The sequence below is a fragment of the Henckelia pumila genome, chromosome 4, assembly GCF_033568475.1.
Source record: "Henckelia pumila isolate YLH828 chromosome 4, ASM3356847v2, whole genome shotgun sequence".
NCBI lineage: Eukaryota > Viridiplantae > Streptophyta > Magnoliopsida > Lamiales > Gesneriaceae > Henckelia > Henckelia pumila.
The window spans coordinates 31,990,380-32,012,501 of NC_133123.1; the positions used below are offsets into that span (position 1 = coordinate 31,990,380).

At 35.2% G+C, this 22,122-nt stretch overlaps 3 protein-coding genes across 5 annotated transcripts; 1 reads left to right on the plus strand and 2 right to left on the minus strand.

Moving 5' to 3' along the window:
* The first annotated feature begins 3,582 nt into the window (after positions 1 to 3,582).
* On the plus strand, positions 3,583 to 5,585 carry LOC140865410 (protein SHORT-ROOT). The gene has a single exon (XM_073270048.1). The coding sequence runs from the start codon at positions 3,789 to 3,791 to the stop codon at positions 5,307 to 5,309; it is 1,521 nt and encodes a 506-aa protein (XP_073126149.1). The 5' UTR covers positions 3,583 to 3,788; the 3' UTR covers positions 5,310 to 5,585.
* A 4,692-nt stretch (positions 5,586 to 10,277) lies between these two features.
* Positions 10,278 to 13,238, minus strand: LOC140864577 (uncharacterized). 3 transcript variants are annotated; one of them, XM_073268844.1, is made up of 3 exons: positions 12,761 to 13,238; positions 11,491 to 11,984; positions 10,278 to 11,298 (listed from the first exon to the last, which is right to left on the minus strand). In XM_073268844.1, exons 1-3 carry the CDS (start codon positions 12,831 to 12,833, stop codon positions 10,444 to 10,446), a joined length of 1,422 nt encoding a protein of 473 aa, XP_073124945.1. In that variant the 5' UTR covers positions 12,834 to 13,238; the 3' UTR covers positions 10,278 to 10,443. The 3 variants fall into 3 exon arrangements, with proteins under 3 accessions (XP_073124945.1, XP_073124947.1, XP_073124946.1); XM_073268846.1 differs by having other exon boundaries at positions 11,491 to 12,067; positions 12,761 to 13,234; XM_073268845.1 differs by having other exon boundaries at positions 11,491 to 12,097; positions 12,761 to 13,234.
* An 850-nt stretch (positions 13,239 to 14,088) lies between these two features.
* LOC140867638 (uncharacterized) lies at positions 14,089 to 15,913 on the minus strand. Its single transcript, XM_073272694.1, has 7 exons — positions 15,734 to 15,913; positions 15,592 to 15,650; positions 15,405 to 15,467; positions 15,256 to 15,327; positions 15,020 to 15,170; positions 14,757 to 14,927; positions 14,089 to 14,565 (listed from the first exon to the last, which is right to left on the minus strand). The coding sequence occupies exons 3-7, from the start codon at positions 15,461 to 15,463 to the stop codon at positions 14,197 to 14,199; spliced, it is 822 nt and encodes a 273-aa protein (XP_073128795.1). The 5' UTR covers positions 15,464 to 15,467; positions 15,592 to 15,650; positions 15,734 to 15,913; the 3' UTR covers positions 14,089 to 14,196.
* Positions 15,914 to 22,122: the final 6,209 nt, after the last annotated feature.

Consider the following 22,122-nt stretch of genomic DNA (forward strand, 5'->3'; position numbering starts at 1 on the left):
ATTAATCCAAATTAATTTAATTTTATGCGCGTATATTTAATTTGGAAATATTTAGAGTTTTGATTTAAATTCTAATATTCTTAAATTATTTTGGATTAAAATTGAAGTAGAATGAAGGCCGAGGATTGAATTGCAAATTATGATGTTGCCATGGGTTAAATTGTAAATATTTATGAAGCTATCCGAATTACTATTATTAGATAGCATGTGATACGTGTAATATGTTAGAGGAAATCAGAATTTCTGAAGCAGAGTCGTTCTTCTTCATTTTGCCATTTGAAGTTATGAATTTGATTTGTCATAACTTTGGCTACGGTTGTCCGATTTCGATTCCGTAAATTGTTCTGAAATCCTTACGACGAGGGCTTCGATCTCGTGTAAGTTTTATGATGTTTTATATGGGTTTCAGAATCAGTTATTGAGCAGAGATCAGATTTTATGTTCTTGTTATATTCTTAACATGCTATCGATTGTATATGCGCTACCGGATCGAAGTTGGATGGTTGAATGTTTTGGTTATGACTTCTAGCATGTATATCTATGCGTATAGCTGCTGATATGATGTTTTGTTACTGAGTTTTATAAGATATATGCTGATATATGAATTTGAGTTACAAGTTTCGAAGTCGGGATTTACGTCGGTTACCGATTTTGAGTCGCTACGTCGTTTAATCGAGTTTTGGAACTGTTTTGATAGCCGATTTCTGAGTTGAAGGTGTTGTTGAGATGTTATGAATGTTATAGTATTTTTTTTATTCAGTTTCAGTTAAGTTTGAAGGCTAAACGACACAAGATGCCGACTTGAACTAACGAAGAAAGAGTTGAGGTTTGAAATGCGATTGATTGATGAATTCTTGATGGTTTTGACTCATTTCTGAAATGATAGATTGATATGGAGTTTGATATATGTATTTTGATTATATCTTGCAGAAGTTGACGGATCGAGCGAGCCTTGTAATTTTGCAAACAGAGGATTTTAGTTTTTGGCTCGCTCGATCCGCAGAAGTTGACGGATCGAGCGAGGCCAAATTATATTTTCATCCGAGAGCTGAGCAATTGTGCTCGCTCGATCGGGTGTTTTTCACCGATCGAGCGAGACACTGAATTTTAAAAAAAAAAAAAAATTTTTTTTTACTTGGCTCTTGCTTTATTCAATTGATGTTTAATGAATGTTATTTGTTTAGTAATTTCCCTAAATGATATTAGCAAACCCGAGGTCCCCATACAATGCGTGTACATCATTTATCAGTACGTATAATGTATACACGTACTAACATTTACAAATTTATCTCAAAGTTAATGGTATTCATGAATGACACGTCACTATAAGTTTCGAATTGCAAGTCAACACATGTCCTTGTTTTTCAGATAATAGCTTAGAATAAATGAATTTAATACATAATAATTTTTTACATCATAAAATTTACTTTTAAGGAAAATACATCAACCGGTTTTTTCATCAATTTTTTTAATGCCTTCCAATAATAAAGTGTTTGCATTTTGTGTGGAATTTTAAAAACCTAAGATATATATATATAAATCTGAACCGATGAAGACTTTTGCTTTCATTGTCATTTTGACGCACTTTCTAATGAAGTTTTGTTGTTACTCTCCAAACAAAAGATATTTCAGTGCAAGTATCATATTGCCGTCTTCTCTCTTTTTTTATTTAATTTTTTTCCAAAATTTTATATTATATATTGGTGGTTGATGACGCGACATCTATTGCAATTATATATTATAATTAAAATATTGCTTTATAATTAAATGTTTTTTTAAACATTATAATTAAATGTTAGTTATATAATATAATTAATGTAGTTGAGATAGGTAGAAAGTTGAGTTCAGCTACCTTAAATGTTTGGTGATTTTGCATTTACATTATTGTCGACATTTTCCACCTGGAATTTCTCTATTGTTTATTTTACTTCTTGTGGTTCTTCCAAATTTTAGTTTCAAGGATAAATTCGTCAGTTTTGTAAGAATTTAAAATATATAAATAGGTAAAGAAATAAATAAAAAGCGAGGGGTTCATTGTAAATTTTCACAAATGGAAAATCTACATAGATTCATCATTTTTCTTTATATTTGTGGCCAAAAGAATGTGGTACTTCAAAGTTGAGACTCTTCCAACGAAAAATCTTGGGAAAATTATATGGACCCAATTTAATACAATTGCCAAAAAAACCCCTGGTTGGCCTAAATGGATGGATGAAGAATTTTTCTTGGATTTTGGAAGCTTTCACTTCACATTTTGTCTCCATTTGAAACGAAATACTATGTAATATTTACTCATTTCTCGAAGAAGACAACAATAGTCCAAAGAAGGAATTTGGTGCAATGATTGGCAAATAAGGTGAAAATAAAATTAAGGGAATAGTTTAATCGAACTTGTGCATGGTGCAAGACTTATATATTCATATTTATCAATAATATTTATCTATATATAAAAATACAACGTTTTACAAAATTAAATTGAACGTAAACTCAACACACCAAATTTTGAATAAAGTATACCACCACATCAATCAATTGAATTGGTCAAAACAGTTGTGGAGTCTTAGTCAAAATCAAGTAGATAAACCAAAACCGCGTCAGTCTAATTTTCTGTCACTCACGGGATATATATTTTTCTTCTTAAAGAAATAAGAATTGACAAAAATTACTCACACTTTCATATTATTTATCACACACTTGAGCTAGCACTATAACATTTGCAACTTTGCTCGAGGAAATAAGCCATCAAAATATACAACATGGGGTGGAGTGACAAAAAGTGAAGAGCATGCCCTAGATTTTGGGGAGATTTATATTGATAACCAATATAATAATAATATACTATATGAGAAGATATTGAGACAACAAAATACATAAGAATGATGGGTTTTTTGTGGTAATAATGATATATAAATATAAAAGGAGATTAAAGTGGGAGATTTATTGGCAGAGTTTGGAGAGGGATTGGGGGGCAGGGAATGTGGGTGAATTGTTGTGTTGGTGGTGATGATGGTGCACGCCGGCAGCTTTTTCTTGTGTCTCTTTCACAACCCATTTGTCACGCCTACTCCCACTCACTCATATCCCACCAATATTATATATATTTTATGTAATAAATCTCCACGAAAAAATTAATACACATATAAGTTTTGGGTGTCTTTTTTCACTTTCCCTCACCCACAAAACACACACACTACAAGGGGGTCTATGAAAAGCTCATCCATTGAGCCACTTGATGCAAAATGCTTTTGTCACTTTTATATTTTTTCCTTTTTAGATCTAGCTACTTGTGTAACTATATGTTGAATTCCAGTGTTGCAATCTTTTAGCTAGACTAGTAGTACTTGTTCATGTGGTACGCAATAAGTAATATTATTAGTGCTAGTACTATACTATCAAATGTTGTAAAATTTGAAAACCACATATATATGTATATATATCCAACTCACTATTCCACTCCACTTCATCTCTTCCTTTATATGGATTCCACCATAAAGAAGTGTGAAAAAAAAAAAATCCCAACAAGCTTTATACGTAGCAAAATTCCAATTTCAAGATTCTCCCATCCCATCCCCTCTACTTAATTCAATTCCTCGGCATCCAATTTCTCACCAAATTTTACATAAAAAAGGGCAAAAAACAGAAACAAACAACTCCACCTCAGCAACTTCCTCACCTTTAATTAATCTCCACTCCAACAATATTAATATATATATATTCCAACAGAATCACAAAACCAAAGCCAAAGTTTGAATTTTTATTTGATGTGTGGGTCTCTCCTCTTTGATTAGATGGATACTTTGTTTAGACTCGTAAGCCTCCAATCTGATCAGTCTCTCAATTCCAGCAGAACTTCTAGCAGCTCAAGATCCTCCAGGCAAAACCCTTATCAGCAAGAAGACGAAGAATGCTTCAACATTTTCATGGATGATGAAGACTTCTCTTCTTCTTCTTCCAAACACTACAATCCCTATCCGCACCACCAGCTCCACCATACGTCTTCGAATACGCCCACTCCCACCACCACCACCACCACCGGCAGCGCCGCCACCCCGACCCACCACCATGTCTATGATCAGTCAGCCGATCAATACTCTTATTCTCCGGCACGTGACGTGACTCTCGAATTCGCTGCCTCACTTTCAGGGCAGAACAGCAGGTGGGCTTCTGATATTCTCTTGGAAACCGCGAAAGCTATAGCTGATAGAAACAGTGCGCGCGTGCAGCAACTCATGTGGATGCTCAACGAGCTCGGCTCCCTCTACGGAGATATCGATCAGAAACTGGCTTCTTACTTCCTCCAAGCTTTGTTCAGCCGCATGATGGATTCCGGCGAGCGCACGTACCGGACGCTGGTCTCCGCGTCCGAAAAGAACTCTTCTTTCGACTCCACTAGAAAAATGGTGCTGAAATTTCAAGAAGTCAGCCCGTGGACCACTTTCGGCCATGTTGCTTGCAATGGTGCGATGATCGAAGCATTCGAAGGTGAGACCAGATTACACATAGTTGACATAAGCAACACCTTTTGCACGCAGTGGCCGACTCTTCTTGAAGCCATAGCCACGCGTAGCGAGGAAACCCCACATCTGAGGATCACCACCGTCTTGGTCAGCAAATCCGGCGGTGGCACGGCGGCGGGGGTGCAGAAGGTTATGAAAGAGATCGGAAGCAGGATGGAGAAATTTGCTAGGCTGATGGGGGTGCCCTTTAAGTTCAATGTGATACACCATGCAGGTGATTTATCTGAACTGAATTTAGGTGAATTAGATATCAAAGAAGACGAAGCACTCGCCGTAAATTGCGTGGGGGCATTGCATTCCGTAACAACAGTCGGTAATCGTAGGGATTTGTTGGTATCCATTTTTAGGAGGCTGCAGCCTAGAATCTTGACGGTGGTTGAAGAAGAAGCTGATCTTGATATCGGCGTCGATGGGGTCGAATTCGTTAGGGGTTTTCAAGAAAGTCTGAGATGGTTTAGGGTTTACTTCGAGGCATTGGATGACAGCTTCTCCAAGACGAGCAACGAGCGTTTGATGCTCGAGAGGGCCGCCGGATGTGCCATCGTGGACTTGGTGGCGTGCCCGAAGGAGGAGTCTGTGGAGAGGAGGGAGACGGCGGCGAGGTGGTCCCACCGCCTGCAAGGCGGCGGATTCAAACTGGTTTCTTTCAATGAAGAGGTTTCCGATGATGTACGAGCCTTGTTGAGGAGGTATAAGGATGGATGGTCGATGGTACAGGGCTCAGATTCCGCCGGAATATTCCTTTCTTGGAAGGATCAGCCTGTGGTGTGGGCTAGTGCATGGAAGCCTTGATTCTCGCCGGAAAACTCACGGAAGAAAATGGTGATTGAGCCCACACGTGTGTCTCGAGTTTTAGTTGGCACGTGCATGGAAGGATCGGAATTTGTGAAAATATTGATTTTCTTGGAGAAAAATATGCAAAAAAAAACAAAAAAAAAAAAGGTATTATTGGACTCTTTTTTTTTTTTTTTTGAGGGGTTTTAATTATCATTTTCCCATTTGGATTTGGATAGAATTGATCTAATTTTTAGTAATCTTGTTCCCGATTTGTGATCATTTTGCAATTAATAGTTTTCCACATGTTACTATGTCAATTTCAAGAATGCAATATAATAAGTTATGAATTCTTTCCGATAATAATTAATATATACCACAACCTAGACTAAATCAAACACCATTTGGAATTCAAAATATTTTAATATGGTAATAGTGATGATTACACACATCTTTTTAATTTGACATTATGTTTAATAATGTCCTGCTTTAATTAAATGGAGTTGGTATTAGGTTAAAAGATGATTTCACTAAGAAAATTGAGAGCTAAAAAAGGGTAGTTAATTACTAAATTCACTCGAACTTGAAAAAAGACGTCGTTTTCTAGAGTTTTGTAGAATAATGTTTAGGACGGCAATGGAATTGGATTTTGTTTGGAAATCTTATTCTATCTAAAAGTGTTTAGTCTTTTGTGGCAATATAGTGGTGTCCTCGTGGAATCCTTTTCTATAAATGTTATTGTATGCTTTTTGCCAGGCATTTAAATCTTTTTCAAACATACATATATGATCGAACATTTATCGTTTGACCAAAAATTATAATTGATGATACATGATAGTGTTATTCAAATCTTTTAAACTATTGATATACCTCAATAAAGTGATCTCCTTGGACGAGCTGAAGAAACTCCTCCAAATAAGAGATGAACTGCTGCTGACCTGAAACCACTAACAAGAATATTAAAGGGGACCGAAAGGTGTTCCGGCGTATCCCCTCCGACGCTCAAGTCAGATGCTAGGATAGCGAAAATATAGAGAGTGGTGTGTGCCCACGAGTGAAGAATTAGGATGCAAATAATGAAAATGAACCTGGTATTTATAGGAGAGAGCTCCGGATTTAACGTCTACCTTCCTTATCAAGAATCCGCGAATCCCGGGATCACAATCCCGAATATTTAGGCTGAGATCTCGCCCGAATCTTGTCTGACAAAGGAAATAAGAAACATTTAATCTGAGCTGAATTGTTATCATGAGGACGCTATACTACCTGGGGTCATATGGAAAAGGGATGAGTGATCTATTGCTGAACCCCTGAACTCAACCCGAGCACTGATCCTAACATCTTAGCTAGCTCATCAAGGTTGTCCAACCCCTCTACCGAGCTAACTCCCTACTGACATCGGGGCTGAGATGAATTCCAGAGCTCCCAACCTAAGATGGAGATGATGGTGGAGGAGTTTGAAGGAGGTCCTGAGCTCCCGAGCTCCCGAGCTGAGCTCCCGAGCCGAATTGGATGATGGTGTGGAGGAGCTTGACTGAGCTCCCGAGCTCCCGAGCTGGGTGATGGTGGTGGAGGAGCTGGACGGATCTCCCGAGCCGACCTCCTGGACCATCCTGTCTATCTAAGGATTGATCTTTATCTTAGGGTCGTCTTTGAGCTGAGGTGATTTCCTCATCGGGGTATCAACTATATATACATTTTAAATATCATATTTTGATTGCTAGATCTGCTAAGCAGAGACAATAATTATACTACAACTATTTATATTGATGATGGATCATCTCAACATTTAAGTTAATTTAAACGTTTATTAAATAAATTTACAGAAATTTAAAATGTGATTAAAAAAAAAAAATAGCAGTGAACAAATTATTGCTCCACATGTCATGATTTTCTGATTCTTTTAATCTTGAAGGTTACGTTTGATGCAATTATTTCGATCTGATAGTTGGATTTCAAATAATTATGTCTCTAAAACTATTATGACACGGTTTCGTGATTTAATTAGTGAGACGAGATTTATATGATGCATTTAGATCATAAATGTAAAATTTTTTGACTTGATATTCGTCCATCCAAGTTCACCACTAGCTAAAGATTCGATCGAGTAATTTGGATATGAGGAAAAAAAAAAGGTTTAATGTTTTTCAAATGACTCCATTTTGTGAACATTTGATAATCTCTATCTCAATCAAGGTTCTAAAAAATGTGAAACATGACGAAACGTCGAAAACAAGTTTCAAATTTCACAACTTGTTTAATACAAGTTAAAACGTGAAAAAATGTTTTAAGCTTTTATTAAAATTTTAATTATCTCTTACTAATATATAAGTTAAATAACACATACACACACACATATATATATATAATAAATCTAATAGTAACACACAATTTCTCAAATTTTTTAAAAGAACAAAAATATCAAAATTATAATTTTTAGCAATGTCTATAGTTTGACACATCAAAAAATTTAAATATTACCTAGAACACAAGAATTTTGAAGAAAATGTTTTGAGAAATATATGACCGGTTGTATTTCTTTGATTTTGAAGAAAATAGTTTTATTTTGAGATTTTTTAATTGATATTATTTTTTAAAAATAAATAAATTTATTTTTTAAAAAAAAATTACGTTTAATCTCGATTAAATACGTTTAATCACATTTAATATGGTCAACTTAGAGTTAACCGTTTTTTCCTCGTTTTTACCCGAATCTTAGTTTTTTCATAAGTTTCATGTTTAATTTCGTTTAATCCTCGTATAATCTCGTTTTTTAGAATACTAATTTCAACTAATCAATTAACAAAATAAAAGTTGAAGGGAGGCAATTTAATTCACAGAATTTGACACTTATATATTGATTTTATCAAGAGTCTTTGCTACAAATGTTTTGATCCAAATACAACCCAAAAGAGTTGAATCGCGCGTACGTATTTTTTTAGAATACACAAAGTAGGCCTCTTTCTTTTAGAATTAATTATTTCTTTTCCTTTTTCATGAAAAGTAAAAAAGCCTAAGAAATTATTAGAAATAAAAAAAACTTAAAATTTTGCAATTTTAATTTCAAGCTTTGAAACAAGAGTACTTATAAAAATAAAAATCAACTTGATATACATGCAAACATATACACGTAGACTAATTTTTTTTATACTTAAAAGTTAAAACTTAAAATTTTCAATTTTAATTTCAACTTTTTTAAACAAGAGTACTTGTAAAAATAAAAATCAACCGAACATGCGTATGCATAAATCAACCAGAAATGCACGCAACACTTGCAAACGTAAATAAGTTTTTATAACACTTTTGTCTTAGGAAAATTGAGAACTAACTATATAAATAATATATTTATATCAATATCAACAATTCAAATACTGTATGCACCTTTAGTCAGTACTGAAAAACAATCTTTGTCCGAAAAGATATTCATCGCTTTGGTCTAACTTTACAATATTGTCGTTTGAAATTTCCAACTTAGACAATGTCTAAGGAGTTTTTGGCAGGACCCAAATATGTTGGTGATAAATAAAGAGCTAAATATACCATGCATAACCAATTATATAAATACATGCACACACATAGAAAACTAATTGGTGCATTAATTGTGTTTTTAAGACATCATATCATTAACTATACAAAAGAAAAATTCAAAATTATCACAAAAAAAGAGTAGAATGGACGTACGTTGTATCATCATTTCATCATCATTTTCCTTTTTTTCTTTTTTTTTTTGGGAAAAATATAGTAATGAAGGGCAAATAGGCCCACCAAAAGGGAATATTAAATATTTGAGTGGGAACTTCTTTTAATGGTTAACCTCTTTATCTTTTGATGAGACTTGCCATGCTCACCTCCATCTTTATATAACACATTCCCCCACCATCTTTTTCCACCTTTCCCTTCTCTTTTCATTTAAAATATGATATGAAATAATATACCCAAAAATTAGTATGAAACGATGTCAAAGTTTTATTTTATAAGACATATCTTTTATTTAATTCGACTCATTATTATTTTATATCAAAAGTATTACTTTGCATTATAAACATGAGTTGAATTAATCTGTTTCACATAAAACATACTCAACAACAATTAATGTATAGTGATCTTTATTTTGAGGTTTTAATACGTTCTTTAATTTTTACAACCACCAAAAAATATATATATAATCCATTAACCATTTTTTTCTCTTTTTTTTTATTCAGAAGCTTTGATTTTGTATGATATGAGCATTGACGAAGACCGGGTGTTTCCATTCTATTGATGGAGTCCAGGTTGCAAGCTGACAGCAATTGCTTATTTTACCTTTTGAATTATTTTGCTCTGGTCCTTGTGCATCTATGCTATTTAGTATTTACACACACATCATTTTGAATATTCTATTCTTACTTCATTCTTTTGAATTATTTTTTTTTAAAAGAAAAGTGTATGATCCTAATATACTATGTGCATTTATACGTTATAAAAAAAATCATAATCATTTATTTTTAAAAGTTACAAACTATATATTAATTTATACGTTATAACGTTAACCCCATGGATTGGGGTCTGCGGATCCGATGACCTAGATTTGTCCAAACTACAAAGAATGTAAACCAATTGCACCGTGTTATTTAACAAATAGAGGTCATTTTTTTTTAAATTGCACGTATCCATTACCTTGACATCCTGGATCATTTAAATTCATAAACTTTCCTTCAAATTTTGTTTCAACACAAGATAAATGACTTTCTTCGACTATATCACATGATATAATCAATTGCAGTGTTATTTTAGCAAATAAAGGTCAATTTTATCTTATTGTAAAAAAATTAAATTTCATGATTGACCGGTCAATTCTCTCTTGAATTTCTCAGTGTAGTTTAGGCCCATAAAATTTATTAAAGCCCAACAACGTCAACTCGGTTGAATGCATCCAACTGTGGGCCGATGATATAGCCCAACTCAGCACCAACCACTGCCAGCGAAATTTTAGAAAATGATCAGTAATCAACATAAATTTATTCTGTAGTCCCTATACATATAACTGGTAATGAATAATATACACCAATTTTCATAACTGTAAACCTGAACATTCCAAGAAAATTGGAAACAATAACACGACATGAAAACAGAGTGGGAAGTGTTGTGATGCAAGAATGACCTCTCCAGATCTTCAGAATTTCGCCACCCTTAATGCAGCAGGAAGCCTCCATCTCTTGTGCCAAAAAATTGACACTCTAGACCATAAAGGGAACCCGAAATTGTAATCAAGAGGACGATCTGCAGCTCCTCCTATGGTTAAAGGTAACCATATATATCTAGAATCCCTCAAGTCGGCTGGATTCCAACGATCAGCCATGAATATAAAAAGACCCCGAAATTCTGGTAAAGGAAGAACGAATGTACTCTGAGCAAAGAATGTTGTGAGTCGAAAGATTTTGTTGCCGCCGAGGCATGGGTTCCCCATTGTCTCCCACGGCCCCATTATTGATTCAGATGCGTGTGCAAGAGCCTCGTTTGGGGCCCAACCTGTACATCCTGAGGTGATCATGTAGTATGTTCCATCGTGCTTAAACAGAGCTGGCGCTTCTCGATGCTGTCCCACAAGAATTCGTCTCATAACTCGTGTGACGTCAAGATACTCTTCGTTGAGGGGACCGATATGAAGCTCGCTATTGTCATCAGATGAATAGATGAGATATGCGACGCCATCATCATCTTTGAAGATGGTCATGTCTCTGCTGTCGAATCCATGGGGACGTATGCTGTAGAGGTAATTGAAGGGACCTGTTGGATGTTCACTAATTGCAATTCCTACAGAGGCTTTGGTGTAGTTAGTATCGTCTATGTGCATCCACATTACATACTTTCCGGTCTTATCGTTGTAAATTACTTTTGGCCTCTCCAGCACGTTTGACTTGTGCAGGTCATGAGTCTCGTTTTTTTCATCCGCCGCAAGGACGATGCCCTCATTTTTCCATGTCCATAAATCACTTGATGAGTAACATCCCACACCAATTACATCCACCTGTAAGGATGAGAACAAGTATGAGCGAAGTAAAGATTGAATCTTGAAGCATTTTCAAAGTTGGACCCTGCCATTTGTAAGAGTAAAATTTAAGGGCCATGTTGTAATCTTAATTCAATCACACACAAACGCTAGGTAACTAACAAATGCGTTGCAATAAATTTTCCATGTAGAAGAAAATTCAGAACTTACCCTTGCTGCTCCTTTTCTGTGGGCATGATAAGTAGGGCCATCTTTATACTCCCCATACCAATAGTAATTCCGGGATTTATCATCATACAAAATACCACCTCCATGGGCTTGTATAGGATTTCCTTCGGTGTCGAGCCATATTTTCCCTGGATAGTAGTATAAACTCTTGTTGCCAGCATCCTTCATGGGATCCACAGCTGTATCCATATTTGGAAAAAATAGGTGCCTTATTTGAGAAGAATCGTCGAGAAATTCATCAATCAAAGTACTAGGGCGCCTAGGTTTTCTTTTCGCAGCTCGTGGGGATCGCCTCCTTGGTGGAGGCATCTGTATATTTTCCTCCTCGACTTCTTCTAGCTCGCGAAATAGCTGATAGTGGCTCACACTTTTATGTATCTGTCGTTTGTGTGCATCCGAGTCGCTAGTTAAAGTGTATAAATGAAGCATGACAACAAAACCAACAAGGCTCCACACTAAAATTGACCATCTGTTCCCTGCATTGCAATGTAAAGTAGTTGGTTTCCGATATTTGTTCCTCATCCTCATTTTGTTCCCTTTTTCTATCTCCAGGATAATGCTGCATTTTCAACCCCACGGAGGTCCAAAACTAAAGTCACAAAACTCATTTGTTTAGAAAATAATTGAATGGTTTTATATGCAATATCAAAACTTGTGAGCACTCCAAACGGTCAGTGAAACCATAAGAAACCGAATAGCTTTTCACAACACACAGCCTGATCAAACCGATCTGCGACAATGGTAATTTTGAAGACTGAATAAACTCATGCTTCAATCTAGTCAAATAATTGTTTCATAGCAGCGAAATTGTCTAGCTAATTATGACCATTTTACATTGAACAGTGAACTGAAATATATGGGTAAATGTCATTACATTAGGTTACAAGGTGTTCTGAGCTTCAAAAAATCACCAACCCTGAAGATTACTCAGATTAAAGAACAACTAAAGGTTTAGCCAAAATCAGGCCACACGAGATCTCTGGAAATCATCAACAAAATAAGATTTAAGCAAGCATAAAAGAAAACCCAACAATCCCATTCACAGAAACATTCAACTCAACCAGCGGCACAAGTTTTCACGGAACTGAAACTGAAACCCATAAACAGATCCATGAAAAACTTGATCAATCTATTAGAAAATCCCCAATAAAATACCACGAAGAAAAATCCAAACAACTACAATAGCATAGAAATATCAAGAAACGCCAGAACTAGAAAATCATGAGGTCTGCCAGAAGTCAAAGAACCTCACCCGCAGTCAGAAACTGGAAGAAATTTCTCGACATGGGCTTGGCGGTGATAGCTCTCCTAAATCTTGTCACCATATGTAACACTCAATATCATGATCACACCTTCATTAAATTTCTCAAACAAATGACAGGTATTCTCCGGGAGAAACCCGTTTAGATTTTATTCTCAATTTATTAACCAGCTGAAAAAACGTGAACAAGAAGAAATTTTTGAAGGGAATTGATGAGTAAAAGAGAAAAAGGCAGAAACTTTGAACTGGGTTCTGATTATTTCTTGGATCTTGAGTTAAATTGATGACACGATGACTTGAAACCTATAATGGTTATGGAACTCTTGCCGTTTTTACGGCGATAATTATAAAGCAGGGTTTAGATTACAGAAAATAAATTAAAGTAGTATTTTCTTCAATTTAGCATTTATTTTCAAGGACCAAGGATTAGCACTATGTCAATTTGAATTGGATTGTCTTGGGAAAAAAATGTGATTGGATAAGATCACAAGTTCCTTTTTCTTTTCTTTTTTTGGGAAGGTATAAGATCAGAGATTCAGAAGTTATTGCAACAGGAAAACTAGATTTACTTTAACTACAAATTAACAAAAAGTAAACTACGAGCGTAATAATTACTCAAATCTTCATGAGAATTTTGGAAATTCCAATGAACGATGGATGCTTTTGTTTCAAGATTTACTGCTTGGGAAATTAATCAAATACTCCATACAGAGCAGGCCAGTTGTAATAAAAGTTTTGTTTTCTTTTTCAAAAAAAAAAAGGTTTTGTTTTCTATTTCTACTTCATTGAATTGTTAGTTGAGCACTCACAAATCACAATTCGCACACCAGACCCATTATTGACCCTTCTTTTTTCCCCTTAAAAGAGTGAAAATAAATTTATATTTATTTAAATTCTTTATATTCTAATAAAACACATATCATCCTCATTTTCTATAGATTGAGTGTAGGTTTCTGTAAACATAAATATATATGTATATGTTTGTTTCAGCTATCCGAAAAAACCCGTAGATATTTATTTTATTATATTTTTATAAATATTAATTTTTTAAAATGTACGTATATATGTACCGGCACTCTAAATGTTGAAATGATTTGACTTCGATGCATTTTAAATTTTCTCGAGTAAGCTAAAAAAAACCTGTGACATCAATAGAATATATTGTATTAAACATAAACTGTGTACGTTTCACTTGAAAAATAAATAATATGTGCAAAACTAAAATGTCCTACAAATCCACATTTATTGATCCATGTAAATATACATGAGAATATGGAACCTTTTTATATTGTACAATCTTTGTGCCCCAAATTATTAAATCCTACAATGTACAACAGTACAAGTTCCAACCTCATTACATAAATTTTTTGTCGAATAAATCAATGAATTTGCTGCAAATTTATTTGGAAAACTTTTGGACTTGATATTTACACTGGCCTATGGAAAAAGGACCACCTATTATTGTAGCATCTTCCTCTATCTTGAATGGCTTTTTCACACCAAATCAACACCAAAATCACCATGAAAATGGAGAGGCTGAGCATTGCTGACCATAATACTTTAGTCTGCAGCTTCATCGGACCACATTGGTGCAAAACAATGTCTGAGAATGCTTCTTGTACATATGAACAAGTCGCCAGTTTCGATAAATCGGGGTATATGTTCATTAGCTCCTGTATTGATTGGCAATAAGCCAGAGTCATGGAATATATTCCTTCCGGGAGGATTATTAATCTTCCACCTGCTTCACAATTTCCTGATGAATTTGCTTCGAAACAGACGAATCTTGACAGAACCTGCGCGATAAAAGCTATTTTAGCTGTGACTTTGAATGTTTCTTGAAATGATGCATTTTGAAAAGCTGATAGCATGTATGATGTAACTCCACATTTTCTGTAATTTGGGGAGTTTTCTGCATAGCCCGCCTACTGTTAGTTTGAGCTTTTCGACGACAAAAATTTGAAATATGCATGTATAAAATACCTACAGTAGGTAAATCTCCAACTGGAATACAATTGTTTCCAATATTTTCAGGTGAAAAGGTGTAGTTAGGTGCATCGGAAAAAGGGTCACAAACTCCCTGGATTTCTCGATCTTCATCACTCTTGTTCTTTACAAACACTTCACCCATGCGCAGCTCAGAAATCTTTGTGTTTAGCTGCGTTTCATGACAAGGGAGAATCAAGGAAAGTGAATATGTGAGGATTTCGAGAATGCAACTTGACTTATGCTTCAAAATTTTCTAGGCACCTGAGTAATGAAATTGTGAACTGTGTAGCCAATCTGTATCAATGTTCCGTCGGAAAATGCGGATTTTGGGCATGGAAGCATGTCTGCTAGGCTGTTGTTTTGTGGGATTTGCGCAAAATCCTTCAAACTTAAACAGGTGTCGCCGATGAAACTGAACAAAAATTGATCGATTAGCATCTGTGCTGGAAAATGAAACAGTAACGCAATCACGTACAATGAGGTTCACAAACGCGTACATATAGAAGACGAAATCGATACCAGTTAGAATCCAGCTCATCGTCGTTAGAATCCAACAAGAAAAGATTAATCTTAAACGTAGAAAAAAGAGCACTTGTCAGATATTGGACACAGTTTTGGTCTGATGTGCAAACTTTGTGTCACTTACACTACAAGACCGGGGCGATATTGCAAAGTGAGTAGAACTGAGCCAAAGCAGCAATCCATTAGTCTAACCAATTCAAGTTGGTTTTTGTCACATGTATATTTGTCAGAACAATTTACAACATAATCATATACCATATAATATGACCGAATCCCAATAATCGACTAAGTATTAGTGGTCGAAAACTCACCTAATCCAGCAAATAACGACGCCAAGTGGGCTGATACAACCACGAGATTTACCACGTATCTGAAAATAGAAAAAGAAATTAGAGTTACATGGAAGGAAACTTATGAGTTTATACTGTGACATAAGCTTAAATGGCCTTTTACAGTGTTTGTATGGCTTGATGACAAGATTGCCTCATTTGGAAGATGAAATTTTGAATACTCAATGATCCTTTTCTCAGACGATGCGTTATGAAATCCAACAACTCGCTTGTTTTTGAGTCGTATGGACGTAGAACAGTCTGTATGTGCAGCAGTGTATTCTTTACTTCTCCCATAGCTTGATGAGCATCATTTCCAGCATCAAATATGGTTTTCTCAAGCTTGTTAGCCCTCTCCATTGACTTCTGGTTTGCTGCAATGACCACACTGCTACCAATTCTACAGTATTCATCAAAACAGGCCAAAATGATGAGTAAATAGCATGCAAACTAAGGTAAATATTATGTAAACGAAAATTGAATTGCATCAAAATTTACATGGCAAAAATGGTGAAGAGAACAAGAAGCAAGAATATTATCAGATGTGAAGAATGCTGCTGATCGACTATTTGAGATGTCGCGCTGCATGAATTCTTCACGACTATAAAAATCCAGAATCCCATTCCACCCAGTAGCCAGAGTCCTGCCACTGCATATCCATGAATTCCCATATACGCCGTGGACTGGAATTTCAAGAAAATATGTTATCAACATGATATGATCATAGTATACTTTTCGAATGAAAAAATTTTCAAGTTCAGAGTATCAACTCACAGCCCAGTAATGTTTGTTCCGGATATCATAATCTCCGCCATAATGCTTGAATTTTCGCAATGGATCAGGCCTTCTGGCGATCTGTTCTGATACAGGGGATCCAAACACTATGGATATTTTAGATAACAGAAATATGGAAAGCACTAGAAACACAAAAGGAATAGCAATGGTCTTTTGACTGGATTGAACCATAGCTACATCAATATGTTTTCTGGGATTTGGTTGAGGAGTGAGGAAAAATTGATGAATTGCAAATATAAGGTGAAAAAGTTCGAGAAAACTGGAATCTTTCACTTGTTTATTAAGGTAAGAATAGCTTGTAACCATGGCTTTTGTGTCAACTTTTGAAGTTCTATAAAGTTCCAAATTTAGGGGTTTGGCTAATTTTGGTTGATGTCTTTCTTGGCATGTCACTCTTCTTGATTCTCAACACAAAAGCACAAGAGTGTGCTACCGTTGCAGTCATTATATTACATATGGCTCGATCACGGCCGAGTTACAACTTCTAAAATTGAGAGGTAAACAAAACACAATACTAAATATATATATCCATAACTTATAGTTCATTTGCACACCTAAATTCTTACATTTGAAATGAATTTATCCCCAAAATAAAACGAATCTCTAAAAAAAACAAGAATCCTCAACCAAAGTTGGATGTCGCGAAAGGTGGACGAAATATTCATCTTCCTGAAATGTTTCACAACATTAAAAATTATCATTCATTATGTCATTAAACACTCATTTACAAAAAAAAATAATAATAAATAAAAATTAATCTTGTATATAAATGGAAAACAGTGCCCTTTAATTACCAATCGGTTTATATATTTATTAATGACTATGATATGTCGATATTTTTCTCTGTTTACTTGGATTAAATTGTGATGATTAGGTACATTTTGATTGGCTAAATTCATGTTATAGTTCCTAATCATTTTATGTGATTTGATATAGAAAAATAGAAGAAATGAAACTAAAGATGGAAGAAAGAGCCGAGATAAGAGAAGAATTACGAAACAGCAATGATCAAAAAATCATATTTAATTTTAGATAAGTCCAAATCCGATCTCTATCGTTCAGAATAAAGTTCAAGATGTTTTGAAGCAGCTGTCCAAATTTTAGCTCAGTCCGACGGCTAAATCTCCGGATATGAATATTTAAAAATCCCTGCTCGCTGGAAAAAAAATCGTGCTCGATCCTACCAACTCACAGGATCGAGCGCGAGAAAGAATTTGCAAACAGTAAGTTGGATATTTTTGCGCGCTCGATCCTACCAACTTGTGCGATCAAGCGCGCCCATGAGAGACGCAGGCAGTAGGTTCGCCATTTTCTTGACGCTCGATCCTACCAACTCACATGATCGAGCGCACCGACTTTTCCGAGAAATCCTTTTAAGTTAGAAAACTTATTTCTTTAGGACTCTAGCCATATTTAAGGGTTTTGATCTCGTTTTTTGAGAGGATTATTATTATTATTATTATTATTATTATTATTATTATATATATATATATATATATATATATATATATAATTATAGATTAGGGCTTAATGTATTTATAGTGTTTTAGTATGTTTAGTATATAAGCATATATCATGATTTAAATATGTTTAGTATAATTATTAATATATGCATGATTATAATTTAATTTTCTAATTATTTGTTTTAATTTAAATTTACAATTATGTGTGTATTTTTTGTTTATAATGAAAATATAATGTATTGTATATTAACTGTATTCGTGCATAAATTTGTTTGTATTTGTCTGTAATAAGAGTTATATTCAATTTTGTTTTTGGATAGGGATTTTGAATTTTATGGCGGATACTAGTCATGATTGGTGGCGAGTTTGGACACTGGAAAGAAGAAGAAATCCGCTCCAGCTGCATATTTCACACACGTATTTGGAACGTATGGAAATGAGGATGACGAAGACGAGGACTATCAATCTTCTGGACGACTGAACACGCAAGAAAACATCTGGCGGCTAGGTTCTATCTTCTCTGTTCTTAGATTTTAATCTTTCTAGTTTTTGTACTTGGTTAAGGAAGACGAAACCCTTGATTTTATTCACTTGTGAGATTTTGATTTTCAATGTTTGATTTTTATCGAGTATCAAGAGTTGTTCTGGTTTATTTTATGCTTGTGTGTTTGATTATTAGATTGATCACCTGATAATTCTTTCGTACAATCTACCGCTAAATTAGAATTCAAATTCGTAATTGTTTGAATCATCTAATTTGTGAAGCAACTGCGTTTAATATTTCTGTTGTTGAATTTGTTAAATCGTAGGAACAACAATTGACTAGGCTAAATACATCCGCTGGTGCATGTGTTGTCTAGATTCATCAGTTTCACTCATTTGAATGCTACCGTGGATTTAAATCTAATCGCTGGTATTGGGTTAATTTATGGGGTAAGGGTTAACTAAGAACGCTGGTGTCTAGTTAACTAAAATTAAGGTGAAACATGAATAAAATTTCCAATGATGAATATTCAATGTGAATTAATTATTTTTAGGGAATCGATGATCGAATGAATAATTTCAAGGATGTAGTCGATCGATACCAAGTCTCGTTATTTATTTGATCTTTCTTATTTTAATTCTTGCATAGTAGTTTTTAAAATCCAAAAACCCCCTTTTATTTATTTTCAGTATTTTAAATAACACACTTAAATTTCACTTTTCTTGTGGGAACGATCCCTACTCACACTACTGCATTATTTGTTTATCTGATTGAGTCGGGTAATTTGGGCGCGACACGACTAAGCGCTACCAAATTTTGGCATTGTTGCCGGGGAAAGGCTTTTAATTTATTTGTGTTTTTGTTTTTGTTTTTATTTTTATTTTTATTATTCCTCCTAGTGCTACTCTGGTTTGTTCGTGCGTGCAGGTGAATCTTCGGAAGAAGAAGAATTTCCATACGACCCAGCACAAGTATTCACAAGTTTTACCCAACAACACGGAGAGTCATTCTACGCAGCATAGAAGAGATTCAAAGATTTGGAAACCATCTTCCGGTATCATGAATTTTCTAACTATTCTCTCCTTACAATTTTTTTTGATGGTTTGGATCCAGTGACAAGAAGATGGGTAATTGATGGAGCTTTCACAATCGGTATTTCAATATTTTGCCGAGATGATGATACCATGAGACACCTGTTGGATGATATGGCCGAGTTTGACTATTACCGGTATTCGCACTCTCAATACTCAGATTTTACAGACCAACCATTCGAGCTTCGAAAGGAGGAGGGAAGTTGTTCGCAGTTGATCTTACATCCGCTGGAGGATATCATGAGCAAGCTTGTGGCATCGACTGAGGAAGCTGTAGAAGATCTAAAAAATTCTAGATGTCACCTTGTGGAGCACATAAAAAATATCAAGAGATCAATCCTCCATGAACACCGAGAACTGGAAGTGAAGCAAGATACTCAAGCAGTGACCAACCTGATTTGGTTCGATGATGATGACTCAGAGAACCAAGATTGGGAGTGTGAATCAAATCATGCTGAAGATCTAGAGGCGTTTGAGTCTTCTCTTCTTATTGAACCGCAGTTGGAAGATGTTCTGGAAGAAATAGCGTATGATGGAAATATGTTATCACTCAAGTTTGAGGATGACGGAGTTCAAGAGTCTATCGATATGAGCTCATCGATAGTATTATCATACACACATCCCCAAGATCCTTCCTTTCCATTAGTACCAGTTTCAAAAGATGTTAGCTTCCGAGAACCCGCAGAGATGTTCTCTTCCCATGTTTATCAGCTACTTTGGGTGTTGTTGAGCTGACGAGCTTAAAATGTATACATCTAGCCAAGCTTGAGGGAAAATGGAACAAAGACACATTTGTGGTGTCATATGACACTTATTTTGGGCGTCAGCTTCTCTTTGAGGAGTGCTTCTGAGGGTCAAGCTGAAGACTGGAAATCAAGCGCTGCTTGGGAGGCAACCTAAGGGGAGTATTTACTTTCATTTTTAGTTTTTATTTTCATTTTTATTTTGCATTTTGACTTCCATTGGGGACAATGTAAGATTTTAAGTATGGGGAAGATGACTTAGCCAGTCAGTTAGAGCATTTAGCCGTATTTTTGAAAAATTTTAGAGCTCATAGTTAGCAATGAATATCACTGATGAAATTCACAAGCCTATGATGATGAAGTTTTGTAAAAGTATTTTTGCTGAAAAATTTTACTCTTGATTGGATATGAGAAACTTGAGGTTGAGTAGTGAATAATTTTAAACACACATATTTGACCAGTGAACTGTAGCGATGTATTAGATGATGTTTGTGTCTGTTGGACCATTGCACGACAATAGGTATTTGTGGATCCTGATAGTGTTTTGTTGAACCCTGATGATCTTTTTGACTTGACATAAATGATCTTGGGCGCACCTAAAAAAAAAAATTTTACAACTCCATCCGGGCCTAGAAAGGATTGAAATCATAATCCTAAAATATTAAATTCAAGGCTAAGTATGCGGATTAAATGGGGTTGATGCTCCATCCGGGCTATAGACGAGGGGATTGAAATTCTAATCCTGTCTTAGTTATAGCTAAGTTAGCGGGTAATTATTGGGGCTAAAGCAATACCGGATGCAAAATCCGGAGGTGCGTAATTTTATCTCAAGAGAGTTGTGTTTTTGTTTGAAGATTGTTGGGAGGAAAGGGCTCTTGATGGGGATACTCACACTGATTTGTCATAGGTCGGCGAACAGTCTTAAAACTAACTCTTTTGAAGTTGCATGTAGCTGGAATAACATGACACACACACACACACGTTCACGCTTGACTGATGGTGTATTATGGAAAATCGAGAGTATTCATAATTTTGTTTTGTATGTGAAAACTTCTTTGAGGCTGTGATTTCATTATTCATTTGTGTTTATGTTTTGTGTTGCTCGAGGGAGAGCAAGGTTTAAGTATGGGAGAGTTTGATATGTCGATATTTTCCTTTGTTTACTTGGATTAAATTGTGATGATTAGGTACATTTTGATTGAATAAATTCATCTTATAGTTCATAATCATTGTATGTGATTTGATATAGGAAAAGACAAGAAATGGAACTAAAGATGGAAGAAATAGCCGAGATAAGAGAAGAATTACAAAGCAGCAATGATCAGAAAATCATATTTAATTTTAGAGAAGTCCAAATCCAATCCTTACCGTTCAGAATAAATTTCAAGATGTTTTGAAGCAGCTTTTCAAATTTCAGCTCAATCCGACGGCTAGATCTCTGGATATAAATATTTAAAAATCACTGGTCGCTGGAAAAAAGTCGTGCTCGATCCTACCAACTCACAAGATCGAGCGCGAGAAAGAATTTGCAAACAGTAAGTTGGATATTTTTGCGCGCTCGATCCTACCAACTTGTGCGATCGAGCGCGCCCATGAGAGACGCAGGCAGTAGGTTCGCCATTTTCTTGGCCCTCGATCCTACCAACTCACAGGATCGAGCGCACCGATTTTTCCGAGAAATCCTTTTAAGTTAGGAAACTTATTTCTTTAGGACTCTAGTCATATTTAAGGGTTTTGATCTCGTTTTTTGAGAGGATTATCAATCTTCTGGACGGCTGAACACGCAAGAAAACATTTGGCGGCTAGGTTCTATCTTCTCTGTTGTTAGATTTTAATCTTTCTAGTTTTTATACTTGGTTAAGGAAGACGAAACCCTTGATTTTATTCACTTTGTGAGATTTTGATTTTCTACGTTTGATTTTTATCGAGTATCAAGA

Excerpts from the sequence above, each read along its gene's own strand:
- LOC140865410 (XM_073270048.1), top strand. The coding sequence starts at position 3,789 with ATGGATACTTTGTTTAGACTCGTAAGCCTCCAATCTGATCAGTCTCTC.
- LOC140864577 (XM_073268844.1), bottom strand. The coding sequence starts at position 12,833 with ATGGTGACAAGATTTAGGAGAGCTATCACCGCCAAGCCCATGTCGAGA. Across the intron at positions 11,985-12,760 it reads CTTCCAGTTTCTGACTGCGG|GGAACAGATGGTCAATTTTA; the intron begins GTGAGGTTCTTT and ends ATTGCAATGCAG. Across the intron at positions 11,299-11,490 it reads ACAGAAAAGGAGCAGCAAGG|GTGGATGTAATTGGTGTGGG; the intron begins GTAAGTTCTGAA and ends TCATCCTTACAG.
- LOC140867638 (XM_073272694.1), bottom strand. The coding sequence starts at position 15,463 with ATGGATTGCTGCTTTGGCTCAGTTCTACTCACTTTGCAATATCGCCCC. Across the intron at positions 15,328-15,404 it reads TATCGCCCCGGTCTTGTAGT|ATTAATCTTTTCTTGTTGGA; the intron begins GTAAGTGACACA and ends TCTACGTTTAAG. Across the intron at positions 15,171-15,255 it reads ATCGATTTCGTCTTCTATAT|TTTCATCGGCGACACCTGTT; the intron begins GTACGCGTTTGT and ends ATTTTTGTTCAG.